Source organism: Choloepus didactylus, chromosome 19, assembly GCF_015220235.1.
Source record: "Choloepus didactylus isolate mChoDid1 chromosome 19, mChoDid1.pri, whole genome shotgun sequence".
In the NCBI taxonomy this organism is placed as follows: Eukaryota; Metazoa; Chordata; class Mammalia; order Pilosa; family Megalonychidae; genus Choloepus; species Choloepus didactylus.
In genome coordinates, this window is record NC_051325.1 from 35,960,213 (window position 1) to 35,975,055 (window position 14,843).

Genomic DNA, 14,843 nt, shown 5'->3' on the forward strand with positions numbered 1-14,843 from the left:
TTCTTTCCCCTGATGGAAAGCTCCACTGCCGGGGTCAGAGAAGCCATGTTCCATCGAGTGTGGATGCCACCACGGTGTCTGTCCTGCCTGGAGCAAGTCCCTGGAAGGAGAGGCTCCTGCACAGAACCCAGTGCGCTGATTTATATTCTAGGCGGCTCCCGGCTTCCTCCCTCCCTGCAGAGGGCGGGGGCACGGTGATGGCAGCAAGGAGAGGAAACAGGCTGCCGCTGCGCTAGGGGTCACCTCCCGGCCGGCCATGCAGATGCCCTGGACGAGGCACGGCACCCGCAGCCCTGGGAGACCTTGGAGCCTTCACTGAGGGGTGGGGGGCAGGGTGGGGACACATGCTTGGGGAGGGCCTCCCACCTGTGGCCTGTCTGCAGACACCCCAGAGCAGCTCTCCACGGCAGCCCTTCTCAGCCTCGCCTCTGCTCCCCCAGGCGAGCAAGCAGTTCTGTGTCTGACTCCGCCAGTTGCTGTGGAAACCATCAGGCTGGGAACAGGCCAGGGAAGGGCGGGCGGGCAGGGAGGGGAGGGCAGCAGGCAAAGCCCTCCCAGCCCATCGGTAGGCACGCCGCCGTCCTGGCCCAGGGTGGCAGCTGTCCAGCCAGGGCCAGGCCGCGTGGGGCAGGAACACTGCCAGCCTCGGTCACTCTAAGGGCCACTGCTCACTCTCCGTGACTGCCCGGTGCCTGGTCCATGGATCAACTCTCAAATCCCATCAACCCCCTGGGGCGGGTACATTAACCTCCACGTCACAGATGAGGAAACTGAGGCTCTGAGGGATGAAGTCACCTGCCCAGGGTGCACATCTGTTGGGGGAGTGGAGCTGGGATTTCTACCCACACAGTCCTACCCTGGAGCCCCCCTACCTAACACCCCAATCCGACACTTATGGGGGATTAAGGAGATTCATTCCTGTCCCTTGTGCTTCAGAAGCCGTCCAACGTGCTCGACGAGGCTCCCACAGGCAGTAAAGTTCTGGATTTGCTGAGTCATCTGTGCCGGAAGTTGCCCAGGTGCATCAAGGATAACCAAATGAGCGGAAACCCCACTGGGTGCCTGCATGCCAGGCCTCTGGTTCTCATCTACTAAGGCTTCGGTGTTCGTTTTTCCTTCCCCATATTTGGTGGCCACCCCTTGGGCACTCCCCCAAATAAGCAGCTTGCCCTTTCTTTGGAGTCTGTCCCCAGACGCAGGAAAATCCCCACTGACTTCAGCAACCTTCGCAGGCCTGATGCCCACAAGCAGAGCTGGCTCGGTGCATTGGGGGGCAGGAACCCTGTTCCTCAGGGCAGAGTTACAATCATACCAGCCTAATGTGCTGCCCATCTCACTCCACCAAAGCCACCTGTGAGCAGATGGGCCCTGGATTCCCTGAGGCCTCTGGGATGCTCAGGGTATGTGGTGGTGGGCCCCTTGACGTGGTTCCCTGGGCAGAGCAGTGCTGCAGAGCACAGGACATCAGTCCAAGGCACCAACCTTGGCCCGGTGCAGGTGTTGCGGGCTCTCAAATTCCTTTATTCCAACCCCACAGGTTTACTGATCAGAGGCCAGTAAAGGACAGGCCCTTCTGGAGGGAGAGTCAGCCCTGCCAGCCTGGTGCCAGCCCTGAACATGCCCACCTTCCCTACCTTTGGGTTCCAGGCCGTTGGAATTAAAGTGCATCCTCTTCTGACACTCTGTGCAGCTCATCAGGAACCGGGTCACAGCCTCTCGAGGCAGGAAGGCATAGGTCTCCGCAATCTGGGGGAGGCAAGGGTCACATGTTAGATGGACCCAAGGGGAGGTGACTCGGTCACTGGGCCACTCAGGTTCTCTGCTTGGTGGCAGGCGCTGGCTCTCGCCAGGGAGGGCAGGGATTGGAGGTGCAGGGGGCAGCTGTCCTTGATGCTTAGCTGTGGAAATGAGTCAGTACTTTTGCTGAAAACCACTTGTTTTTAAGAGCTTGAATAAAGGAGCTTAATAAAAATGGAAAAAGCAAAATGCTTAAACATCTAGTTTTTAGCTTATGTTCTAATGAGCAGTAACCTTCTAGAACATTTTATTGCTGCTACCAAAAAAAAATGAGCTTATAAATATTGCTCTAGGGTAGGATGAACAATTTCCCCTCTTAAAGATGGATAAACTGAGACTCACAAATCCACCGGCTCGGGGCCTATAAACAGAACCCAAGTTCTACAAGCTATTTCCTGGGATAGCTCACTTCATCAGGAAACTTTTTGGGGAGAGCTGCAAAAGGCTGATGCCAGGGGGACCAGATACTTCAAACCGGACAGGCCTTTAGGGAGCCCCATGCTCCAGATGAGGCCACGGGGCCCAGCGACATGGAATGACTCACCCAAGTCCACATGGGTCAGACCAGAGCCCGAGCTCCAGGTCACACTACCCAAAGCTGCCACCCAGAGGGCCACCCCTAGAAAGGGAGGGGGAGAAAGGGGCGAGGAAGAGGAGAAAGGGATGAGGAAGAGGTAGTGTGCACCCAGAAGCCCGGCTCTCTCCTCAGGCTCCAGATTTAGGGAAACCCTGGTTTCACTGCCCGAGGGGACCAGAGGGTTCCCTCGGCCCCAGATTCCCCCCTGCTGAGGCCGCAGCTGCCCAGTGGCTGCTTTTCACACTTGTTTCCCAGAGCCCGGGCCCTCCCGCTCCTCTCCACTAAGGGGCAGTATCACCCCAGCGTTCGCCGTCCTCGCAGCAGCCCAGCAGGGAAAGTTGGCAGAGGGCGCTGGCCCGCCCCCCTGGGGAGGGGGTGCCCTGGGCCACAGTGGGCCCAGCCCTGCCTCCCGTCCGGGGGGCAAGCCACAGCTTTGTCCTTTAAGGACGCCAAGTGCCCTGCCCTGCTGTGCCTCTACAATGGCTGCAGAGGGGGGGCTGCAGTTAGCGGGCAGCAATGTAGAAGGCACACGGGTGCCCCAAGCTGTGGCCAGACCCTTGGAGGACCTGTTCAGGGGCTGCTCCCAGTGTTGCCGGCCCGCAGAGCTCCAGAAGCCACCCACGCCTGGGCGGCTGGCTACAAACGTGGAGTTAATTTTGGTGACACAATTGTTATTTCTCAGCTGATTTGATGCTCTGCAGAGCAGGCAGCCTCCTTGATGAGTTATCTCCCTTCCAAATTCCCTCTCTGATTGCCTTCCTCCAGAGGTCAGGGACAAGGGCAAACCCCAGTGCCTGTGACTGGAGCCCGGGATGGAGAGCTACGGGCAGCCTGCGGCCAGCTGAGGAGTCTTCTCCAGACGCCCTTGGGCGTTAAGGCTGCGGGACACGTGCTTTTCAGCCACACACTTGGGATTCTTCATCCCCAGCCCAGAGCTGACCAGAAGTCTGCTTCCAGAGGGAAGCATGTCCCCCTCGGGCCTGGGGGTTTGTGGGGTGGACCATGATGGCAGTGGAAGCGAACAGGGCCAAGAGGGAGGGGCATTTACTGGGCGGAGCAGGAGGCCGTGGCTGACTTGGGCCCTCAGATGACACCCTTGGCTCCCCTGAGGTGGGACACCCCAAGTCAGGCCTCAGAAGAGCAGACCAGAGGGCTGGGGGAAGAAAGTGGGGTGCAGTCTGCTGGGGAAAGGAGGGGAAAGTTCATCCCACAGGGGCAGCCGACTTAATTTCACGGAGCTCACTGGCTGCTGGGCAGAGAAACATTTCTCCAAGGGCTCAGAGATGGCTTTCGCGGCCTGGATGCTCTGCTGAGGCTACCCACAGCCTCAGAGGAGGTCCCTCTTGCCACCTGGCCCGCCAAGGGCACTGGGATGGTTCCCAGAGAGAGCCCACCCCAGGGGCGGGAGTGGTGGCCAGGGTTCTCCTGGCCCTGGCAGGGACCCCAGTGGTGTGCAAAGCCAGCTGGCATGCCACGGCAAGGGGCAGCACTGGGCTCACACCTTCTGGCCCCTGGCCCCACAGAGGGGCAGGAGGGGTGGAAGGAAGGCAGGTGGGACAGCAGAAGGGAAGCCACATCAGAGAAGTGCAGAGCCCAGCCAGGCTCTGGGAGGCCGTGAGGACTCACACGGAGGAGGCCGCCACCTGCTTGGGGCCTTTGACCCTCTGTGGGCATCTTCTGAGTCCCCCTCCCAACTTGCCCATACAAGAAGCAGGGCCTGTGGTTCTGGTTGAGTGCACGATGCCCAAGGCCACGGGATGAGTTGAAACCAGAGGGACAATCCTAGGATGGTGGCTTTCGAATAGTTTTAGAGCTACAGACCCCATTCTGGAAACAGACTCTTATGCTGAACCCCCAAATAGGAAACAGATAAAGATGGAGCTGTGGTGTCTAAGGCTGGGCAGGCAGCTCCAGGGCCTGTCCCCTGCCCGGCGACCCTCAGCTGCCCTGGGCTGCCTTCTGCCTTGCTCTCTAGGGCCTTCTACCTGGACAACGAGACCGTACAAAAATTTGTCTTCCACAGTTCTCCTAGTGGTAAAAACAGAGATTTCGCTGGCAGGGAGAATAGGAGCTATTTGCAGAGTCACTGACTTGCAAGGTCCCATTTTCACTCCCTAACTCGGAGGCCGACAAAGACAGATGAGGCCAATTCGGGGGATTTGCACCACTTTACAAGATCCTCCTTCTGCCCTGAGGTGGATTAGCACATGGTGGGCCTGCAGCAGCTGCTGACCACATCTGGCACCAACCCCAAAGTGGCCTGGGTAGCTAGATCTGGACTCCAGAACCAACCTGGCCCATCACCTCCCAGGGAGTGAGGAAGGAAGCATAGGGGCTTGCTCCAACCCAGACTGGTAGAGAAAGCAGAAAAGCAGGAAAGCCCCTCGAAAAGAGAACCAGTCTTCTACGAGGGTTCAGGGAACTCTGCAGACCCAACTGGAACTTTCCCAAGACTTTGGCACTGGCGAGACCCCCTGGGACAATCTGGACCTCAGATCATATAGCATCAGAGGCCAAGTAAGGCAGGGGCTTCCCACCCAAAATGGGAATCCCCCAGCTTTATCCATTGTAAATGACCATTTATCCTTAGCTCAGAACTTTTCAGTTTCAAAAAGCTCATTACCTGCCTTCTGACGCATGGTAAACAGCTGTAAGTGCTAGAAAGTTCCTTTTCCCATTGAAGAATTTGTTTCTGTTCATGTGTGCCCTCCATGCCCATCTCCCTCCCAGTGCCCTGCTTCTTTACAGGCACCCCCGGCCTGGAAGAATCCAGAAAACCCTACGTGCCCTAGCAAACTGCAAGGCAGCCCCAGGAGTCAGGTTTGGCAAAACACACAGAGACAGGCCCAAAGTCCCCTCAGCCAAGGGCTCAACGCAAACTGGGTGGAGTCAGGCTGCACCCATCTGTGGCCACCAGTACAGGGTTCCCTTGGGGGCTCTCTCACCACGGGCACGGATGTGATGGGGGCCCGATCTGCAGAGCGAGGCTGGAGACCTAGGCTTGGGTCGAGGGAAAAACAGGAGCAGATGAAGAAGGGGACAAAAGCATCCAGGCACCACATCCTGCCCCCAAAAAGGAAAAGGGTGGCATGAGAAGGGTGACAGATGGGGAAGGGGGGAGAGGGGAGGCACACAGAGGAGGAGGGAGGTGTACGGGCCCCCTCAGCCTCACACCCTCTGCAGGAGGGCCCTGGCCTGCTCTGCTCAGCCTTGGCCCTGCTGCTGAAATTCCAGCTCTGTGCACAACCCAGCTGGCTCACCGCCAGTCATGTGCCAGCTCCAGGCTGGGCCGCGGGAAGTGGGGCATGCGGCAGGCATATGCACGAGAAGCCCAGAGGCTCAGAGCAAAGGGGCTGGACGTCCACTTGGCCCAGAGACCCAAGCCTGGGTGGAGGCTGCAGACCCCAGCCTTCGTAAATACCCGGGAGTGCCTGGTGTGAGGCTTGGTGCTGGCACCCAGGGGAATCACCTGGTCTGGCTGGCCCTCGCCATCTGCCTGGGCAACAGCAAGTCATCGGGCTGACTGGCTGACCACGGGAGGTTTGTGGAGAGGAAGGATGTATGTGGACAAGGTGCAGGCTCTGGGGCCGGCTGCCTGGCTCTGAACATCAGGGGAGGGACCTCAGGGCAGGCTCTGTGCCTCTCAGAGCCTCGGTTTCCTCGTCTGTAAAGGGGACAACAGCAGTACCTGCTCCACACACACAATCTTCACAAGGGCAGAGGTTCAGAGAGTCAATGCACATGAAGTGCTGGGTGCAGAGCCTGACCCGCCAAGTGCCAGTAAAAATGCCACTGCAATGCTGAGCAAATGTGCCAAGTCAATTCCAAGGGGCCTCTGGTGGCCACGTCGTGGGCATCTCTCCCTTCTATGACCCTCTGATGGAAACACCCTCGGAACACCCTTCCCACAAGTTCCTGCCCCAAGCATACTGCCCGGGAAGCAGGAAGGGTGGGGGGAGCACACGCATCTCTGGCTCCCACTGCCTGGGCCTCGCCTCTCTGAGACCCACCCTTAAGACCTAAGGCAAAGACCATCTTCTGAGGACAAGGACAAATCTGATTGTTGGGTATTTTAAAAATCAGGCCATATGGGGAAATTATAGACTTATACAGACTACTTCCACTGTGGTTCAAGATTATATAAAGAATCTGGGGGGTGGGGGATATCCCTATCTGCCTGGGGTCAGGAAGCCTGGTCACAAAAGCGCATGTCCCTAGGACAGGTTGCACCACTCTCTGGGCCTCAGTTTCCTTAACTGTGAAATGGGACTGCTGCGAGGCTGGAAGGCGATGACAGCGTAAAGTGCTTGGCTTTACTGGCTTAGTGGTGGGCACCAGACAAATGGCTCAGAGCTGTGCAGGCACCACGGACAGACAGCTGGACATGGGAGTCAATTGGGGTGGGGGCCTCTGCTCCAGCCCCTACCCCTTCCCTCCCCTGTTATGGCATTTCTGAACTGTGGATTGCCCTCTCTGCTCCCTCCTGCCTACCTGAAGCTTAGAATGCCAGCTTATCTGCTCCCTTTTCCACGAAGCCCCCATGCCCCATCGCCAATGTAGCACTGAACATGGTTGCATTTGCTGAACACCTCAGCAAATGGGTTCTTGCTCTTTCAAAGCTAGTCTTGGAAACGGGTTCCGTTTCCCATGCATCTTGGGCTTGCTAACAGCTGCCCCCACTCCAAACTGAAGTGTGATCTCCTTAAGGGTGGGGACCTCCCAGTGCTGACTTCACGGGGTTGTGGGGGTATGGAATGAGCACACATGCACAAAGCCCTTAGGACAGGCCTGGCACACAGCAAACACCACGGAAGCACTTGCTGTTATGATTATTATTATCTGGGCCCCACGTGACAGCTCCAGAGCAGGCTGCAAGGGGCTGGGAAGGGAAAGCGAGTGAACCAGAAACCAGGGAGAGGGGGCCTCCCCTCCCTGCCCTCAGCCCTCTCCTTCCCTCCCTCTCACTCTCCTTTGTGCTGAGACCACAGAACCCGCCCCTCACCCCGTGAGCTGTCTCTGGCTGCCATGCCCTTGCCCTGTGCCCCCCTGGCTCCCCAAAGGCTGTTTCATCACGCCTCGGCTCCCTGCCCCGCCCCCCGCCCAACATGTGTGGAGCCCGTGGCCTCCTGCCAAGGCCTGCGGCTGCCAGCGGAGGAAGGAGGCAGAAATCTCACCGCTCGGTAGGTTTTCTTCTGCCCAGCATGCTTGGGGGCTTTGCCTGGCTCTGCTGAGCTCTCCACATGCATCGAGTAAATGATGTCAAAGAAATCTTCCACCACGGCGACCCGCTTCAGAGAGATGCCCTCTGGCTCCGACAGGCCATCTGCCCCCTGTGACAGGGTGGACAATCTGTGTTAGTGGCAGGCGTGATGGGGGTAAGGCTGGGCCCCAAGTCCGCCGCGACAGGGTCGGGGGCAGGGACAGCACTGCCCCCTGACCCCACAAAGCCTCCAAGGGCAGGGTCTGGGGAGTGGGGAGGTGGGAAGGGGGTGTGTGTGGCTGTGGAGAGGGCTCCGGGGAGCAGGTGGGCGGGAGCAGCGTCAGGGTGGCTGCTGCTTCCAAAAGCTCCCAGCAGCGATGGGCAGAGAACCACGACAATGAAAATACAAATTCAAAAACCAAGAGGCTCCATGTTCACAATTTCAGACAGATTGTGCCAGACTCGGGCGGGGAGCTCTCAAACCACGTGCGGTGCCAAGACCATCCTGGAAGTCTCTGGGGAGAGGGTGGTGCTAAATAGATGCAGCCCCATCAGGCGCTCGCCAATTAGCAGTAACCTTTCACTGTGGGCCGGGGCCGGGGTCCCAGGGGAATGGCTCGCATCACCTGGGTGACTTCTCCCTCCGCCCTGGCCTTTTTTGAAAAGCTTTCTGCCACCGCCAGCCCTCCCCACCCCAGCAGCTGAGCGCCAGCAACAGCAGCCAGGCTCTTTGTGTGTGGAGATACACAGAATAACAGGCCCCGAGGCCCCATGGGGGTGGCAGGGCCGTGGGAGCAGGTGCGCCCCCCCGAGTCCCCTATCAGGCTGGCATGGGTGCTGCCCGACGGGCAAGGTGTGTCAGCATCGAGAAGCTGCTGCTGGGCTGACCCCGCCCTCCCCAGTGCCAGGGCCAGGTGGGTGCAGGGGAGGCTACAGGGCCTGAGGCCTGGGGACCCCTGAGGGAACGGGGTGCTTGGTGAGCACAGATGCCCATTCACAGGGCATGGGGTGCACACACAGACTCAGGGACCCCCAGGCTCCCATCCACACTCAGCCATCCAGTTCCCTGCCGTCGTCTCCCTAAGGGGAGCTGGAGGATTCGGGTGGCCTTCACAGATAAAGAGCGTGCAGTGTGGAGGGGCTTTGGGGAAAAGGAGGGAGGCCAAGAAGACAAATCTCCAAGATGACTTGTCCCCACAGGACCCCCGCTCAAGAACGTCTGCTCCACGAGGGTGTGGGCTTTGGCCGCCCGTGGCTGCCCACCCAGCGCCCAGGACACAGTAAGCGCTTGGCACATAACCATGAAAGGATGATCCAAGAAGAGGATCTGGTCACCGACAGGCTTTGGTTTTGTCCAGGAACCATTCCGACATGGCACGATGGGTGGGTAGGGGTGTCTCTCTGTCAAGGGCCCACTTGGGAGCAGGGAGCTGCCCACTTGGGAAAGGGGCAGCTGGGAGGTAGGGTGCCAAACCCTTGAGTTGGCAGGCAGCACCCCCTGAGCGGCACTGACCCCCTCTTGCCAGTGACTTCCCTCCTGGTCAGGACCCATTTCAACGGGGACCTCTCAGATAGCGTGTACCTGGTGTGCGTGTCTGTGTGCATGTGTGCATGCTCATGCATGCGTGTAAGAAGATGCAGCAGTGGTCTTGGGGATGAGGCTGGAGTAGGAAGAGCTCTCTGCTGGGCCTGCTTTCCTTGCTGGAGGTTGTAGGCAAATGCTTCAACCTCCTCAGCTTCACTTACAAGATGAGCACTAAAATTCCATGACTCTTCTCCCTTTGAACTCTCTCAGGAGTTACTGCTACTTCTTTCTTGGGGGTCTCCACAAGAAAATATAACGGAGCTTTCATTTCTTCATCTGGGCAGTGGTTTTAGAGGTGTCTTCAATTTACAAAAAGTCATTAAACTGAACACTTACAATCTGTGTACTTTTTTGTATGTCTGTTAAACTTCAATTTTAAGGAGTTTGTTAAAAAAAAGTGTAACAGAGTAGTTCCATTTCACTGGGATAATCCGAACCCAGAGACACAATGATGGATTCAGAGGCTTAAAAGCAAATATGACCTCCCTGCTCATAAAACTCTTTGAAGCCAGAGCACAGATATTTCTGGAAAAGGGAGGAGATATAATTTGGTGGGAAGGAATGGTGAAAGAAAACAAGCCAATGAAGAGGACAACATTTTAGAGAAGGGACATGGAAAGAGAACCCTAACCAACTCAGTGACCTTGGGCAAATCACCTCTTGAAACTCAGTTTTCTCACTTGTAAAATGGGCTTAAAAAGTTTTACTTGGATGTTCCAAGGATTAAATGAGAAATATGGCAGGCACCAGGCACATACAGGTTTGGTAAATATTCTCCTCTTCCCCTTAGACCCACGGGGTTTGGACAGTCTGTGTTTAGGAACCAGCTTTCATCTCCTGCCCCTCTGGGCCCTGCAGGTTACAGAACAGGTCCCCTGCAGTAATACCCACTGTCAGAAGAGATGCAGAGTCTTAGGTAATTCCTAAATAATATGCCAAAGCTGTCACATGGCTTGGAAGGAGCTTTCCTAAAGTCCAGGTATAACCAGCTCACCGAGAGAAAACAGCCAAGCCCATGCCCGGTGCCTGGCTGCCTCTGCCCTACCCTCCCGCCTCCATCCTTAGACTCAGCCACCCCAAATTTCATACCTGGCCCAGTGCACCTACACATCATCCCCAAGGAACCCTTAGGGAGCACACTTGTCAGTAGCCCCCTCTTCACAACTCGATCGCCATCTCCCTGCCATTCAAACTCAGGGCCTGTAATGGGCCTCTCTTAACTCTTGAGATTGCTCAGGAAAGGAGTGCAAACCTCACTCGGCCTGTGGCGCTGTACCTCGCGGCCACCTGCACACCTTGTAGGCTACACCCTAAGGGAAGAACACTAGGGTGTCTTCCTTCAAGGGAAACTCTGGGAAGAGGGCAACCAAGGGATCCAACGCAATCCTGACAATCCCAGGCTACGGACAGCTCTGCCGACTCCCAGCTGAGAATTCAGACCTGGGGCTACCAGACAACAGCTGCTCCGGAGGAGGGGAGCAGAAAGCACCTTCCCCACAGCCTAGGGGTGCCTCAGCCAACCCACTTCTGCCTTGTGCCCAAATTAGCCTAATCTGACCCACTGCCCCAAGCAAGCTGGGCACTGGATTGACAAGGGTAGCGTGTTGTTTACAGCTGGCTGCGGAGGGTGCCTGGAGCCTCCTGCCCATCCTGAACTTCCCAGGAACGCAGAGTGGGAGAAGTGGAACGGAACCCCGCAGTAACCCATGGGAGAAACCAGGAAAAACCCAGTTATACAGGATCAACCTCTGGAGCCTTCCTGTGTGGGGAACTAGCCACCCCCTAAACAGCCGGCCAGACCCAGACCAACAAAACCAGACATGGCAATCATTTTTAAGAATTTGTGGAGCTACTAACTTTCTTGGACATCACCCACCCCCTTAAAACCAGCCCATCTAGGTCCTAAACTAAAGGCCGGGTTACAAGTCACTGAAGAAACTGCTAAACAGCTACCTCAATCCTGCTGATATTTCAAAACAGCAGCAGCGGTACCTGAGAATGTGTTAGAAATGCAAATTCTCAGGTCCCACCTAGCCCTCCTGATACAGACCTCTGGGTGGGTGGTGGGGTGGGTGGTTAATGGGCCTCCCAGGGGACTCTAATGCATGATAGAGTTTGAGAACTGCCGATTAGAATGTCTCCACGACTGAGACAGGGAGCTAACTAGTAGAGAAACTGGCACTGGTTCATTAAGTATAAACATGCTTTGTGCTTCCAGGCCTAATATATTAATATTTTCATCTCCCATGAAGGCCAATTTTCCTATTTGTGGGAACAAAAGCATCTTACTGGACAACATTAGTATAAATTCAAGACACCTGCCCAGAGGCTTAGCGTGGATTATGGATGGAAAGGGCAGGAGTGCCCAGCATCAAATTTTTACAGCCTCCCTGGCAAAGTCAGTCAACAGTCCTCAATGGGTCACTTCTGGCTTCCTCAGTTTCCTCAAGTGATCTGAATGCTCGGCCCAAGGAGCGCTGTTATGCCCAGGGCTGCAGACCTACGAGTGGGCCGAGAGGGTAGGCAGATCTCACCAGGCCAGGGTGGCCGTAGGAGCACCACCCCCCCCCAGGGGGAGTAGGGTCCTGAATCTGACCGAGCCTTATCTGTCTCCCTACTTCAGCCAATTAAATGAATCCCTGCCCTGGATGGCAGGTGAGGCCCAGTTGCTAATGGGTTACAGTTCTGTCATCTCCACTGGAACCCCCATGTCACTTGCTGGTAGGAACTCACCTCCTTATCAAGGTGGGCTCACTCAGCCACCAGAATGCACCAAACAGTGCACTTCTGACACTATATTGGAGGCGTATGCCTTCCAGCAACGATGAGGCCACGGCAGAGAGGATGCAGCTAAAAAGTGGGGGCATTTCTCAACTGGCTTGTTCCTCTGGTGGAGGAAGACAACCAGGGAGAAAGTCCTCAGGATGTGCCTGCCTAGCGCATTTCAGATCCAGCTCTCAACAAGGAGGAAAAATCAGAAAATCAGGAGAGCCAGTCAGCAGTGCCCACCGCAGAGGCCGCGAACCTTTGGTTAGAACTTGTGTGGGAGCCCAGGAACTAAGGGGGGGCGACTGCACAGGCACACGTGGGGATGCCACTCCATCCCCACCCAGTCAGGCGGCAAAGTGCCCGAGGTTACAGGCAAAAGCTACCGTGCATGTTATGGGTGTGTTCCCCCCAATGTCCGGAACCACGACCACTCTGCCTGTCCCCAAAATCCTACTGGACTGGGGTTTTGGAAGCTGCTACCCCAGAGGGACTGAAGTGGCAGATTCGCTTTTGTTTTTGTTTTTGGTTCCTGCAAAAGCTCGTTTAAACTGGCAGGGCTGAAAGAAGAACCCAGGGGGAGGAGCCAGTCTCCTGCAAAGGGCCCCAGAGGGAAAGGAAAGAGGTGGGGAGGAAATTAAAAAACCACACTAAACTGAGAGAACGGAAGTAAAGAAAACCAGAATGAAGACCCGCATCCAAAAAAGCCAGAAATTCTCTCCTCAGAATCCCCAAGAGAAACTGGTCACAATTTGTAAAAAAACAATCAGATGAAGGTGGGGGAGAGTATGGCTTAAACGGGACAAAGCCAGTTTTTTAATTCCTCTTGGTTCTGAATCCTACCTATTGTAGACTGGAAATCAACAAAACAGAACAAAACTCCAAAATAAGGATTCACGTCATAATTTTAGGACCCATAATTCCTGTGTGCTCTTGTAGGCCTGGATGGGACAGAGGGATGAGGCACCCCCTCCCCCCATAAATAAATAAATGCATAAACAAGGCACCGAGGACTCGATGTAGCACCTGCCTCTTCCCCACCCTCGTGCACAATCTCCAACTGCTAGGGTGGAGCCGCCGCCACCGCGTCGCACCTGCCATCTGGAGCAGACCTCACATATTCCAAGACCTCCTTTCTGCTTTGCTGTACCTTCATCTTCTTTCAAATCGTGCCGGGGACAGAGAAAGGTTCCTGGGATCAGCCAAACGACAGCACTACCTCTGAGGGTTGCCCTACCCTTCAAGCAGCTCTGAGTGTCTTTGGTTTAAACTCTGGGATTCACTTTTTGGTCTTAACTCTAAATTGTCTGGAAAGGATATGGGGGAAGGGGTGGGGAGAGAAGGGGTGCCATGGGCCAAAGAGTCCCTCTCTTGGAAGGACAGAGGCTGGGGAAATGCAAATCCCAATGACAGTGAACCCAGTTTAATAGAGCAAGGGAGGGAGCAGCTAAGGGCACTCTCCAGCCTCCAGGCCAGAGGAGACAGGGCCCGGGAGAGGTCCTGGCCAGGGGACATCAGGAAGACCTTCTCCAGAGGTGAAGTCACAGGCCCGGGGACCAAACTGCTCTGACCCCAGGCAAGGGGCTGGCCTGCCTGGGCCTCGTTTTCCTCCTGTGTGAGGTGACATAATATGCACAGTGGCTTTTGCGACCCCACAGGACAAGCTGTGGGAACCCAAATGGTGCACAAATAGCTCCCACTCTCAGGGAGAGGCCCATAAATAACCACCGTCACCACTACTCTGGGGGTGCGCTCCAGGACTCCGGAGGACCGGCCTACCCAGGTCGCCCCGGCCATGAACAGGGAATTGGAGGAGGGGAAGTCGCAGGGGAGAGGGACTAGGCCGGAGGGGGCGGCCCTGAGCCAGGCAGGCCCCGCGGGCGGGTCCCTCGGAGGAAGGCGGCCGGGGCGCGCTAACGAGCGGGGGCCCCAGGTGCGGGCCCCACCCCGGGCTGGATGGGAGGGGAGCGGCCCGCGCACTAATGACTGTTGACAGCGCGCACTGGGGCTGGCCGGGCCGCGCGCGCCGCTGACAGCTGCTCCGGCTGAGGGGGGGGGGGCGGGGCGGGGATGAGACTGCTCGCGCTCCCCCCACGGCGCACGCGCGTGCGTCCCGGCAGGGAGGGGCGGGGAGGCGCGCGCGCGCCGGGCCCGGGTTCGGAGGGCCTGCTGGAGCGGCTCGCGCGGGCTCCCCGCGGGCAGGCAGGTAATGAGAGTAACCATGGCAACCCACCAGAGGAAGTGTATTCTGCAGGAGACGTTAATCCCCTCTCCCCGGAGCTGGGACAGCCTGACTTTCCATTCTCACACAGTAATTAGATACCAGCTGTCAGTGCAGGGGGGACGGCTCCTCGACTGCAGCCCGGCTTGGTGGTGGTGGTGGGGGGGGCACAGAAAGGGGGCGGGGGGGGCGGGACGTGGGGAGGAGGGCGTTAAAGACACAGGGACGCTTTCCGGCGGGGGGCCCGGGCGGCGCGCCTACCCGCAAGCTCCGGCCTTCCGGTGCGCACCCGCCTCACCTGGCGACCCCGCCCGCGCGAGGCTCCGCCCACTCCACGCGCACCTGCTGCGCGCGCGCCTGCCCGCCCTCGCGCTCCGCTCCTCCGGCCCCGCCTCCCCACTCCCAGTGCACCTGCCCTGCGCCCGCCCCCCGGGACGCTGCCCACCTGTCCTTTGTGCGGGGCGGGACCATTCGATCCTGCCAGCTCCCCTTCAGGGAACGCCCGCTCAGGGCCAGGCGCTGTGCCAAGCCTGATCTCGTGTAATCCTCCCAGACCCTCCGCGGTTGGCGCCTCTGCAGCTCCCCGCCCAAGGCGCAGCGGGGTGTGGCCATTTGCCCGGGGCCACGCTGACTTGAACCTCCACCCCGATGCCCGTTTGACCACCAAGCTACAGCGCCTCACCGTTATAACTCCTGG

General features: G+C 57.5%; 1 protein-coding gene across 2 annotated transcripts in view; it reads right to left on the reverse strand.

The window, feature by feature from the left end:
- NOL4L (nucleolar protein 4 like) overlaps positions 1 to 14,843 on the reverse strand; it is a 119,710-nt gene that overhangs the window by 65,851 nt on the left and 39,016 nt on the right. For both annotated transcript variants that reach the window (XM_037811054.1, XM_037811053.1), the window contains exons 2-3: positions 7,549 to 7,704; positions 1,635 to 1,746 (exon numbers count right to left, since the gene is read on the reverse strand). In XM_037811054.1, coding sequence (XP_037666982.1) covers positions 1,635 to 1,746; positions 7,549 to 7,704 — 268 coding nt within the window. The remainder of the gene's footprint in view (positions 1 to 1,634; positions 1,747 to 7,548; positions 7,705 to 14,843) is intronic.